Source organism: Anomaloglossus baeobatrachus, chromosome 9, assembly GCF_048569485.1.
Source record: "Anomaloglossus baeobatrachus isolate aAnoBae1 chromosome 9, aAnoBae1.hap1, whole genome shotgun sequence".
NCBI lineage: Eukaryota > Metazoa > Chordata > Amphibia > Anura > Aromobatidae > Anomaloglossus > Anomaloglossus baeobatrachus.
In genome coordinates, this window is record NC_134361.1 from 225,401,832 (window position 1) to 225,414,796 (window position 12,965).

Consider the following 12,965-nt stretch of genomic DNA (forward strand, 5'->3'; position numbering starts at 1 on the left):
ACTGTCCCATATGGGATGCTGAAAATCCGCATGTGGTCAAGGGGGCTCCGCTGCATTAGTCAAAGGTAACCGTTTGGTGTGGCTTCACCTCATCATTCATCCTTGGACCGTTGTTTTACGAAGAAATGAGGCCAACTGCGGATCTACCTCTTCCGTCAAAGCAGCGAGATACCAGACAATGCTGGAAACAGTGGTTGTTCTTCAACTCCAACAGCGATAGTGTCTTCACCTTCATGCATGATGGAGACCTCCTCACATCGCAAATCATGTGAAGAACATTCTGCGTGCACATTTTCCCGATGACAGGATTGTGAGCCGCTCCTTCCCTAACGCATGGCCACCGGATTCACCCAATATCAATCCTTGTGATTTCTGGTTGTGGGGACACATGAAAGAGCGTGTTTATCGGGGAAATGTCAACACCCTGGCTGACCTCAAAGACCGCATCATTTTGCAAAGTGCGCAGCCTCTCACCAGACATGTTCTGCATAGGATGAACATGATCTCCATGCATGATGACGGCCATATTGAACAGTTATGCTAATCTGTGGAACAACTGTGACATCTCCAACTATCGGCACACGGTTTTTGGGCCGCTCGCTCACTGTTCAGCGCCACTTTTTCACCTGGTAGGGAGTATTGGTATAAATTTTTTTTAAAGATGCCTTCTGTTTCTCCATGCCTTGAATAGCATACATATAAATTTTAAGCCAATTCTGTCCACTAGGTCAGTCTGTACATGGCTCCAAACACCTTAAGGCCACTTTACACGCTGCGATATCAGTACCGATATCGCTAACGTAGGTACCTGCCCCCACCGGTTGTGCGACACGGGCAAATCGCTGCCCGTGGAGCACAACTTCGCCCAGACCCGTCACACTACTTACCTGCCTTAGCAACGTCGCTGTGATCGGCGATCCACCTCCTTTCTAAGGGGCCGGTCCGTGCGGCGTCACAGCGACGTCACTAAGCGGCCGGCCAATAGAAGCGGAGGGGCGTAGATGAGCGGGACGTAACATCCCGCCCACCTCCTTCCTTCCTCATTGCGGGCGGAACGCAGGTAAGGAGAGGTTCCTCGTTCCTGCGGTGTCACACGTAGCGATGTGTGCTGCCGCAGGAACGACAAACTGCATCGTTACTGCAGCAGCAACGATATTCGAGAATGGACCCCCATGTTACCGATGAGCGATTTTGACTGTTTTTGCGACGATTCAAAATCGCTCATAGGTGTCACACGCAAAGACATCGCTAAAGCGGCCGGATGTGCGTCACAAAATCCGTGACCTCAACGAGATCGCTTTAGCGATGTTGTAGCGTGTAAAGCGGCCTTTAGGTTATTTTATGGCCACCTTGTATATAAAATTATCTCAGCACAGGAACATTATTTTTATACTTACAGAATTGTGGAACTTATTAATATTCCAAGATCTATTGATTAAAATGAACTTTAAAATTAACTTTGTCTCTGGAAACCCCCTTTATCTTATATGTAGGGGTTTTGATTCTCCCTTGACGTCGGCAAGGAAGAAGGATTGGGCATATTAGACTTCAATGCCTGATCTTTTTGTCTTCAGGGAGAAGAAACCAGTGGTAAAAGTGTCTAACATTAGTTTCTCCTCCTTTTCCTTGGATAATGCATGCTCTGCTGGACTGAGCATGCATGTGAGTCTATAAGAAAAGCTGGTGGCTGAACAAATGTATGTGAGCGCCTTTGCTGTGACTAGGGAGTCAATTTCTTCACCTTTGACTTTCACTAGGTTTTCTCAAATCCCCCTTCCCCCATGTTACGCATGTTTTCTTTCCTTCGCAGATTTCCACCATTGATATTAATTTTGGACAATATGAAGCAGTATTTGGCTTTCTTGATACCATATGTCATTTTCCTAATGTCTACCTATTATCATAAACTACCAAGTACAAGCCCAGTACCAAAAGGTCTGAACATTTCCAGGGACACGATCACTCCTCTAGAAGACAGTACAACCTTTGTCATATCGGCCTATTACGATGGCAGAGTGTCCAGTAGAGTGCGAGTGTTGACCATAATCCATGGTAGAAAGATGAAGGAGCTATATTGCTGGTTTTACTGTACAAATTACCATGAACATGTTTCCGTAAAAGCCACAATAGAATTTCACATCCAATGGTTTGGGTTTGATTATGGTCCAGCCGACGTGGTCTGTCCTGAGCCTCAGGATTGCTTTTCCCATCACATCTCCATCCACTGGTCCAACACAAATAGAACAAGTCATGTTCCGAAGTTTCAGATTAAGAACCGAGATCCTCAACCTTTCTCTGCAAACTTCACAGTTTGCGTCTCTACAATGTTCGGAAACCAGGAAAACGTCTTACAATTTGTCCAGGCTATTGAGATGTATCGTCTTCTAGGAGCCCAGAAGGTGGTGGTCTACAAGACCGGCTGCAGCAAAGCCATTGGGCAAGTTCTTGATTACTATGTCTCGAAAGGAGTTCTAGAAATTATACCTTGGCCAATAGACAAATATTTAAGAACATCCGATGTCTGGCACCAAAATATGAACAAAGAAATCCAAATTGGTTATTACGGGCAGCTCTTGGCTCTGAACGACTGTGTGTACAGAAACATGTACAGAAGTCGATATGTGACCCTCAATGATATGGATGAAATAATTCTTCCGAGAATTCACAAAACTTGGGATGAAATGATGGTAGATCTGGAGAAAAAGTATCCAAATACAGCTGTATACCTCATAAAAAACTATTACTACCCAAGTAATATTACTGACCCTCATTTTCAGAGAGCTTTTCCCAACAATGTACCAGGAACCAACATTCTTCAGCTTATACACTATGAAAAGGAAAAGCCAAATGTCTTCAATGGCAAAAAGATGATGGTCAACCCTCGGGAAGTCGTTCAGGTTTCAGTTCACTCCGCATTAAGGGCTTATAAGGAGACGGTTTTCGTTCCCGATGATATTGTAAGCCTCCACCATGGACGGACATCACTGCAGAAAAATGCCACACAGGTATCTCTGATAAGAGACACAACCATATGGAAATATAATTCTTCTCTTGTTACAAACGTTAACGAGGTTTTGAGGCAACTGAACTATCACTAATATACAGGTTCTCGGGGCCAAGATGATTCTGTAGAAGGAAATTGAAATTATACTTGCCTTCTCCTAAAGTAACAACTCTAAAAATTTGGGAGGAAAATGAGGGGTACGTCTTAGAATTCGAATGTAGCTTACCGGGGGGTGGTGGACAATGGTGACAGGAGGCAGGGGAATGCTGCGGGCGCGGAGGCACTGTGAGGCAGAGAAAACATCCAGGAATGTAGCTTACCGGTGGGTAAGAATGGTGATAGGAGGCAGGAGCGATGCTGCGGGCTGTGTGCTGCTGCGGACTGGGTGCTGCAGGCGGCGAGGCAGGGAACATCCTATGAAGACAGCGACGGTGCGGTCTTCAAATAATGGCCCCCAGGAGTCAGCATCTGCGGAGATGGGGCTCTTAGCTCAAGATCTTATTTGCACATGCGCCGCCTCCGGCAGCCTTAACAAAAATGGCGCCCGTAGGTGGCGTGTGCGCAGATGCGATCTCGGCTTGTCAGTGAGCCGATAACTCAGTCTATGCACGTGCCGACTCCAGGCACCATTTCTTTGAAGCCCACACCACCAACGTCTTCTGGGATGTTCCCTGCCTCCCCGCCCGCAGCGCCCAACCCACAGTACAGAGCAGCATACAGCCCGCAGCATCACTCCTGCCTCCTGTCACCATTTTCCACCATCCTTACCCCCCCGGTAAGCCACATTCTTAGACGTTTTCTCTGCCTCACAGCGCCGCCGAGCATCTGTAACACTCTTCGCCCGCACCACCCGTAGCATTGCACTGCTCCACCATCACCCGTACCTCCTGTGACCCCCGCTCCACCACCACTGCCCCCTCCCCCCAGTAAGACACCACTAGATTAGAAGACGGAACACATTTTTTTATCTTTTTATTTTCTCTAAATTTGGGGTGCATCTTATAAAACGAAAAATATGCTATTATTACCAAAGTGCCGGGTTAATTACCTTCGGTATCTTCCTCATATGCCCTCACACCGTATGTTACCGCTACATTTCCCCTCCATAGATCACCATCCCCGTATTTATAGACTGCATACCTGATCCCCAGATTATTATTACCCTCCCCCCCAGTTTTGTAGTCTCACCTTAATATGTCATCTCCATCTTTTATATGTTATACACCCTCATCTATCTGTTGTACTATCTTCCTTAGTCTCATACACAGCAAATTCTATATAAACACATTTTCCTCTTATCGCTTACTATGTCATTCAGTGGCGTAACTTGATTATCATGCGCCCCCGTGCAAAAGCTGCAATGTGGCCACAATGATTGCAAGTCTTTAATCTCATTGGTCTGTTTATGTAGGAAAAAGCGACTTTTGGGACCCCCTAGTCTCCAGGGGACTTTTGGGACCCCCTAGTCTCCACGGGACTTTTGGGAACCCCTAGTCTCCAGGGGACTTTTGGGACCCTCTAGTCTCCAGGGGACTTTTGGAACCCCCTAGGCTCCAGGGGACTTTTGGGACCCCCTAGTCTCCAGGGGACTTTTGGGACCCCCTAGTCTCCAGGGGACTTTTGGGACCCCCTAGGGTCCAGGGGACTTTTGGAACCCCCTAGTCTCCAGAGAACTTTTGGAACCCCCTAGTCTCCAGGGGACATTTGGGACCTCCTAGTCTCCTGGGGACTTTTGGAACCCCCTAGTCTCCAGGGGACTTTTGGAACCCCCTAGCCTCCAGGGGACTTTTGGGACCCCCTAGGCTCCAGGGGACTTTTGGGACCACCTAGACTCCAGGGGACTTTTGGAACCCCCTAGTCTCCAGGGGACTTTTGGAACCCCATAGGCTCCAGGGGACTTTTGGGACCTCCTAGGCTCCAGGGGACTTTTGGAACCCCCCTAGGCTCCAGGGCCTGGGTGTGATTGCAACCCCTGCACCCACTGTAGTGAAACTTCCTCTCCTCCACCGCTGCCATAGTGTTACCATTCATTCCTCTATACTCAGGGCATACCTGTCCTCCATATAGCTCCCCACCCCCTCCCCTCTTCCCTGGCAACTAGTCTCCTATTGCCATGACTATAATTCCCTGGTTAACCTCTCTGCGTTACAGGACGCCTCTCCCTCCCCGGTACCTGGCTGTAAATCCCGGACTGTGCTTCCCCTCCCCACACAAGGTGCTGTACATCATCCTTAATACTTAGCTTAAATAATCCAGGTAAGTTCCCTGCATTTAAACATTGTTTCTTCCGCCTTAGTTTTTTACTGTATTTTAATTGTATTTCACATTACAGTATTCCTTTATCGACATTTTGAAAAAGATTCATAGATTCGAAACGTCAGTCCCTGGCCACAATCTAGAAGCAATTTTCTCTGTATGAATGCACTACCCATACCTTTGTAAATAAATATCACTTTTTGATTAAGCTTCTTGCAGTGAATAATTCCTTTGATTTACATTGAGATTCCGGTCCTTTTTCGAGGTCGCTTTAAACCTGCGTTCTATAGAACAGCAGGAGATGCAGTGACCAAGGCACCGGCGCATGCGCAGGACCGCATAGTCCAAGCGCGGTGACGTCATCGCACCGGGACTCTGACGAACTGTGCGTGTGTTGGCGCTATGACAGCCCGTTGTCTTGCCGGTGGACTCGTCAGGAACCTGGATTAGGGGAGTATATGATTTTTTTTTTATTTTAATTAAAACTTGTTGAGTGACTGTGGGAGTGTGGGAGCTATGGGGTAACCCTAATAATTTGTGGAGACTACTTTTAAGGCCTTTATAAAGAGTGGAGGCCATTATATAGTTTGGGACCTAATGTGGGGTGTTTATAGAGTTTGGGGACTACTGTGGGGGCCCTCATACAATGTGGGTGGGCCCCTTATATATTGTAGATACATCTGTGGAAGGTGTTCAAAGTGGGGGCCATTGTATAGTGTTTTAGGGGAGCTGTGGGACGGGACCATCATTCTGTGTATAGGGAAGCTGTGTGCCCATCGTGCTGTCTATGGGAAAGCTGTGGGCCCATCATGATGTCTATAGGGGGATCTGTGGGCCCCTCATACTGAGTATATTGGATCTGTGGGCCCATCATACTGAGTATAGGTGAGCTATGGGTCCATCATGCTGACTATAGGGGAGTCGTGGGCCCCTCATACTGAGTATATTGGATCTGTGGGCCTTTCATACTGAGTATAGGGGAGCTATGGTCCCATCATACTGAGTATAGGGAAGCTGTGGACCCTTCATACTCAGTATAGGGGAGCTGTGGGCCCTTCATACTGAGTATAGGGGAGCTGTGGGCCCTTCATACTGAGTATAGGGGAGCTGTGGGCCCTTCATACTGAGTATAGGGGATCTGTGGGCCCTTCATACTGAGTATAGAAGATCTGTGGGCCCCTCATACTAAGTATAGGGAACTGTGGGCCCCTCATACAGAGTATAGGGGAGCTACGGGACCATCTTACTGAGTATAGGGGATCTGTGGGCCCCTCATACTGAGAATAGGGGAGCTGTGGGCCCTTCATACTGAGTATAGGGGATCTGTAGGACCCTCATTCTGAGAATAGAGGAGCCGTGAACCCATCCTACTGAGTATAGGGGAGTTTGGGCCCTTCATACTGAGTACAGGGGAGCTATGGGCCCCTCATACTGAGTATAGGGGGGCTATGGGCCCATCATACTGAGTATAGGGGAGTCGTGGGCACCTCATACTGAGTATATTGGATCTGTGGGCCCATCATACTGAGTATAGGTGAGCTATGGGTCCATCATACTGACTATAGGGGAGCTGTGGGCCCATCATACTGAGTATAGGTGAGCTATGGGTCCATCATACTGTGTATAGGGGAGCTGTGGGCCCATCATACTGAGTATAGGTGAGCTATGGGTCCATCACACTGACTATAGGGGAGCTGTGGGCCCATCATACTGAGTATAGGTGAGCTATGGGTCCATCATACTGTGTATAGGGGAGCTGTGGGCCCATCATACTGAGTATAGGTGAGCTATGGGTCCATCACACTGACTATAGGGGAGCTGTGGGCCCATCATACTGAGTATAGGTGAGCTATGGGTCCATCATACTGTCTATAGGGAGTCGTGGGCCCCTGATACTGAGTATATTGGATCTGTGGGCCTCTCATACTGAGTATAGGGGAGCTATGGTCCCATCATACTGAGTATAGGGAAGCTGTGGACCCTTCATACTGAGTATAGGGGAGCTGTGGGCCCTTCATACTGAGTATAGGGGAGCTGTGGGCCCTTCATACTGAGTATAGGGGATCTGTGGGCCCTTCATACTGAGTATAGGGAACTGTGGGCCCCTCATACAGAGTATAGGGGAGCTACGGGACCATCTTACTGAGTATAGGGGATCTATGGGCCCCTCATACTAAGAATAGGGGAGCTGTGGGCCCTTCATACTGAGTATAGGGGATCTGTGGGACCCTCATTCTGAGAATAGGGGAGCCGTGAACCCATCATACTATACCCACTATACTATACTATACTATACTATTAGGGTGCGGCACTGCAGTTGTAATCATGGTTATTAGTTAGGGGCCCGCTCAGATGTTTCACCCCCACATCACCGAGCTGACCTCGTAGAGTTATTTACAAATAGAGTACCGCTGCCAAATCTGGAATGAAAATGGGTTGGGGACGATCTATGGATGGTTACGAGATGCTGTATCCTGAGCAAACATCTTGTAAAGTATAACAATAGCCAGGAGGATTCTGGAATTTTGAGTATTTGGTGAGTTTTTTTATTGCAGTATTTGTAAGCCAAAACCAGACGTGGGTAAAAAAAAAAAAAGAAGTGGTGCCCATGTTTCTACTCTACTTTTCCTTTTTCACTACACCAGTACTAAGTGTCCTAGCGACATTGTACCCCTCACTTCCCTTGAAAAACACATGCACGCTCAGCTGGACCGAGCATGCATCTGAGTCAGGAAGAAAAGGTGTTGGCTAAAAATCCTGTATGAGCATCTTTACTGTGACTAGGTAGTCAATGTCTTCACCTTTTCCTTTCACAAGGTCTTCACATTCACCCAACCAACATGTTTTCTTTCTTTTGCAGATTTCCGCCATTGATATTAATTTTGAACAATATGAAACAGTATATGACTTTCTTGATACCATACGCCCTTTTCCTAATTTGTATCTATTATTATAAATTATTAGGGAAAAGAGCAGAACACAAAGGTCCAAACATTTCCAGGGACACGATCACTCCTCTAGAAGACAATACAACCTTTGTCATATCGGCCTATTACGATGGCAGAGAGTCCAGTAGAGTGCGAGTGTTGACCATAATCCATGGTAGAGAGATGAAGGAGCTATATTGCTGGTTTTACTGTATAAATGACCCTGAATATGTCTCCGTAAAAGCCACAATAGAATTTCACAAGAAATGGTTTGCTTTTGATTATGGTCCAGCCGATGTGGTCTGTCCTGAGCCTCAGGATTGCTTTTCCCATCACATCTCCATCCACTGGTACAACACAAGTAAGACAAGTCATGTTACGAAGTTTGAGATAAAGAACCGAGATCCTCAACCTTTCTCTGCAAACGTCACAGTTTGCATCTCTACAATGTTTGGAAACCAGGAAAACGTATTGCAGTATGTCCAAGCTATTGAGATGTATCGTCTTCTAGGAGCCCAGAAGGTGGTGGTCTACAAGAACGGCTGCGGCAAAGCCATTGGGCAAGTTCTCGATTACTATGCCTCGAAAGGAGTTCTAGAAATTATACCTTGGCCAATAGACAAATATTTAAGAACATCCGATGTCTGGCACCAAAATATGAACAAAGAAATCCAAATTGGTTATTACGGGCAACTCTTGGCTCTGAACGACTGTGTGTACAGAAACATGTACAGAAGTCGATATGTGACCCTCAATGATATGGATGAAATTATTCTTCCGAGAATTCACAAAACGTGGGATGAGATGATGGTAGATCTGGAGAAAAAGTATCCAAATACAGCTGTATACCTCATAAAAAACTATTACTACCCAAATAATATTACGGACCCTCATTTTCAGAGAGCTTTTCCCAACAATGTACCAGGAACCAACATTCTTCAGCTTATACACTACGAGCCGGAAATTCCACATGTCTCTAACAACCAAAAACTGATAGTCAACCCCCGGGAAGTCGTTCAGGTTTCAGTTCACTCCGCATTAAGGGCTTATCAGGAGACGGTTTTTGTTCCCGATAATATTGTAAGCCTCCACCACGGACGCACATCACTCCATGAAAATTTACCGCAAAAATCTCTGATAAGAGACACAACCATATGGAAATATAATTCTTCGCTTATTACAAATGTTAACGAGGTTTTAAGGCAACTGAACTATCAGTAAAATCCAGGCTCGGTGCCAGGAGGATTCTGTAGTTTTTGGCAGCCGGAGAGCAAACAAATCATGCTAGACGTCTCGCGGAGACGGAAGGATACATACAAGGCATAATGGCTATAAAATAATACAAAAAATAAAGCTATACAGTACTGTGGACATTTTTTTAGGCAGGAGAAGGAAAAATGCTGCAAAGAAACAAACCACTAGAGTCCTCAACGTTGACCATTTCTGGTGTCCTCAATGCTGATAAATACTGCAGATACTTCTCCATCACGTAAAATCATCAAGGAGGCATCTGAATGTCTCCAAAAAACCACAACCAATACCATTAAGAACGAGGAGTCTAGGAAGTGATGATCCGGCCCCCGCAGAGCCCTGATGTCACATCGTCTCGTCGGTCTGGGATTTCATGAAGGATCCGCACAAGCCTCATACACAGAAGATCTGGGGTCAGGTCTCCAAGATGTTTGGAACAAGAACAATAATTATTTAGAAGAATGTATTCTATTTTGGAGGCAAAGGGCAATCACACCAAAAATTGATTTTATTTAGATTTGTTGTATGTTCATTCACTTTGCATTTGGGGATAAAAATAAACCATAAAAAAAAAAAAATCAAACCTTTTAAGTACCCCGCAGGTGACAACTAAGGATAAACTAAATACTAAAAGGTAACAGGAGGTTTTTGTAAGGGCAACTGCCTGAAACAAGCAGTCCCAGGCTGCCATCTTCTGGAGGGAGGAAAAATTACATAGAATTTTTTTTTTTAACAGTCACATAACCATGTATCAGAGATGAAGAGCAGGCGACCAAAGAACAGCATTACTTATAAAAGTTCCCCAGCAGTCAGGAAGCAGCTCACTATTTCATCAGGCGCATGCCATTCCTTTAGCACATTTCCAACCAGAAAGCCCCAAAAACAGAGGCAGAAGGCATGGAGCATAAATTAGAGAAGCAAGTGATATGTAGAGCAGAATTTAGACTGTACTGTATTCTGCTTTATGCACCCTAAATGCTGTACTGAATTCTGCACCCAGTGCCATGGACCACGCCTGCATCCCTGCTCCCGATTCCTGGACTGCACCCACATCCTTCTCAGGATTCCTGGACTGCAGCTGCATCCCTGCTCCCGATTCCTGGACTGCACCCGCATCCTTCTCAGGATTCCTGGACTGCACCCGCATCCTGCTCCCGATTCCTGGACTGCACCCGCATCCTGCTCCCGATTCCTGGACTGCACCCGCATCCTGCTCCCGATTCCTGGACTGCACCCGCATCCTTCTCCCGATTCCTGGACTGCACCCGCATCCTTCTCCCGATTCCTGGACTGCACCCGCATCCTGCTCCCGATTCCTGGACTGCGCCTGCATCCCACCCCGATTCCTGGACTGCAGCTGCATCCCTGCTCCCGATTCCTGGACTGCACCCGCATCCTTCTCCCGATTCCTGGACTGCACCTGCATCCCACCCCGATTCCTGGACTGCGCCTGCATCCCACCCCGATTCCTGGACTGCGCCTGCATCTTACTCCCAATTCCTGGACTGCGCCTGCATCTTACTCCCAATTCCTGGACTGCAGCTGCATCCTGCTCCCAATTCCTGGACTGCACCTGCATCCTGCTCCCGATTCCTGGACTGAGCCTGCATCCCGCCCCGATTCCTGGACTGCGCCTGCATCTTACTCCCAATTCCTGGACTGCACCTGCATCCTGCTCCCGATTCCTGGACTGAGCCTGCATCCCGCCCCAATTCCTGGACTGCGCCTGCATCCTGCCCCGATTCCTGGACTGCACCTGCATCCTGCCCCGATTCCTGGACTGCAGCTGCATCCCTGCTCCCGATTCCTGGACTGCACCCGCATCCTTCTCCCGATTCCTGGACTGCACCTGCATCCCACCCCGATTCCTGGACTGCGCCTGCATCCCACCCCGATTCCTGGACTGCGCCTGCATCTTACTCCCAATTCCTGGACTGCAGCTGCATCCTGCTCCCAATTCCTGGACTGCACCTGCATCCTGCTCCCAATTCCTGGACTGAGCCTGCATCCCGCCCCGATTCCTGGACTGCGCCTGCATCTTACTCCCAATTCCTGGACTGCACCTGCATCCTGCTCCCGATTCCTGGACTGAGCCTGCATCCCGCCCCAATTCCTGGACTGCGCCTGCATCCTGCCCCGATTCCTGGACTGCACCTGCATCCTGCCCCGATTCCTGGACTGCACCCGCATCCTTCTCCCGATTCCTGGACTGCGCCTGCATCCTGCTCCCAATTCCTGGACTACACCCGCATCCTTCTCCCGATACTTGGACTGCACCCGCATCCTGCTCCCGATTCCTGGACTGCACCCGCATCCTGCTCCCAATTCCTGGACTGCACCCGCATCCCACCCCGATTCCTGGACTGCGCCTGCATCTTTCTCCCAATTCCTGGACTGCACCTGCATCCTGCTCCCGATTCCTGGACTGAGCCTGCATCCCGCCCCGATTCCTGGACTGCGCCTGCATCTTACTCCCAATTCCTGGACTGCACCCGCATCCTGCTCCCGATTCCTGGACTGAGCCTGCATCCCGCCCCAATTCCTGGACTGCGCCTGCATCCCGCCCCAATTCCTGGACTGCGCCTGCATCCCGCCCCGATTCCTGGACTGCACCCGCATCGTTCTCCCGATTCCTGGACTGCGCCTGCATCCTTCTCCCGATTCCTGGACTGCACCCGCATCCTGCTCCCGATTCCTGGACTGCACCCGCATCCTGCTCCCGATTCCTGGACTGCACCCGCATCCTGCTCCCGATTCCTGGACTGCACCCGCATCCTTCTCCCGATTCCTGGACTGCACCCGCATCCTTCTCCCGATTCCTGGACTGCACCCGCATCCTGCTCCCGATTCCTGGACTGCGCCTGCATCCCACCCCGATTCCTGGACTGCAGCTGCATCCCTGCTCCCGATTCCTGGACTGCACCCGCATCCTTCTCCCGATTCCTGGACTGCACCTGCATCCCACCCCGATTCCTGGACTGCGCCTGCATCCCACCCCGATTCCTGGACTGCGCCTGCATCTTACTCCCAATTCCTGGACTGCGCCTGCATCTTACTCCCAATTCCTGGACTGCAGCTGCATCCTGCTCCCAATTCCTGGACTGCACCTGCATCCTGCTCCCGATTCCTGGACTGAGCCTGCATCCCGCCCCGATTCCTGGACTGCGCCTGCATCTTACTCCCAATTCCTGGACTGCACCTGCATCCTGCTCCCGATTCCTGGACTGAGCCTGCATCCCGCCCCAATTCCTGGACTGCGCCTGCATCCTGCCCCGATTCCTGGACTGCACCTGCATCCTGCCCCGATTCCTGGACTGCAGCTGCATCCCTGCTCCCGATTCCTGGACTGCACCCGCATCCTTCTCCCGATTCCTGGACTGCACCTGCATCCCACCCCGATTCCTGGACTGCGCCTGCATCCCACCCCGATTCCTGGACTGCGCCTGCATCTTACTCCCAATTCCTGGACTGCAGCTGCATCCTGCTCCCAATTCCTGGACTGCACCTGCATCCTGCTCCCAATTCCT

At 49.1% G+C, this 12,965-nt stretch overlaps 2 protein-coding genes across 2 annotated transcripts; both read left to right on the forward strand.

The window, feature by feature from the left end:
* The first annotated feature begins 1,841 nt into the window (after positions 1 to 1,841).
* Positions 1,842 to 3,098, forward strand: LOC142251918 (glycosyltransferase family 92 protein F13G3.3-like). The gene has a single exon (XM_075324967.1). It carries the CDS (start codon positions 1,842 to 1,844, stop codon positions 3,096 to 3,098), a length of 1,257 nt encoding a protein of 418 aa, XP_075181082.1.
* Positions 3,099 to 8,151: 5,053 nt separating this feature from the next.
* On the forward strand, positions 8,152 to 9,408 carry LOC142251919 (beta-1,4-galactosyltransferase galt-1-like). The gene has a single exon (XM_075324968.1). The coding sequence runs from the start codon at positions 8,152 to 8,154 to the stop codon at positions 9,406 to 9,408; it is 1,257 nt and encodes a 418-aa protein (XP_075181083.1).
* The last annotated feature ends 3,557 nt before the right edge of the window (positions 9,409 to 12,965 follow it).

Coding starts and splice junctions, on each gene's coding strand:
- LOC142251918 (XM_075324967.1), top strand. CDS start 1,842: ATGAAGCAGTATTTGGCTTTCTTGATACCATATGTCATTTTCCTAATG.
- LOC142251919 (XM_075324968.1), top strand. CDS start 8,152: ATGAAACAGTATATGACTTTCTTGATACCATACGCCCTTTTCCTAATT.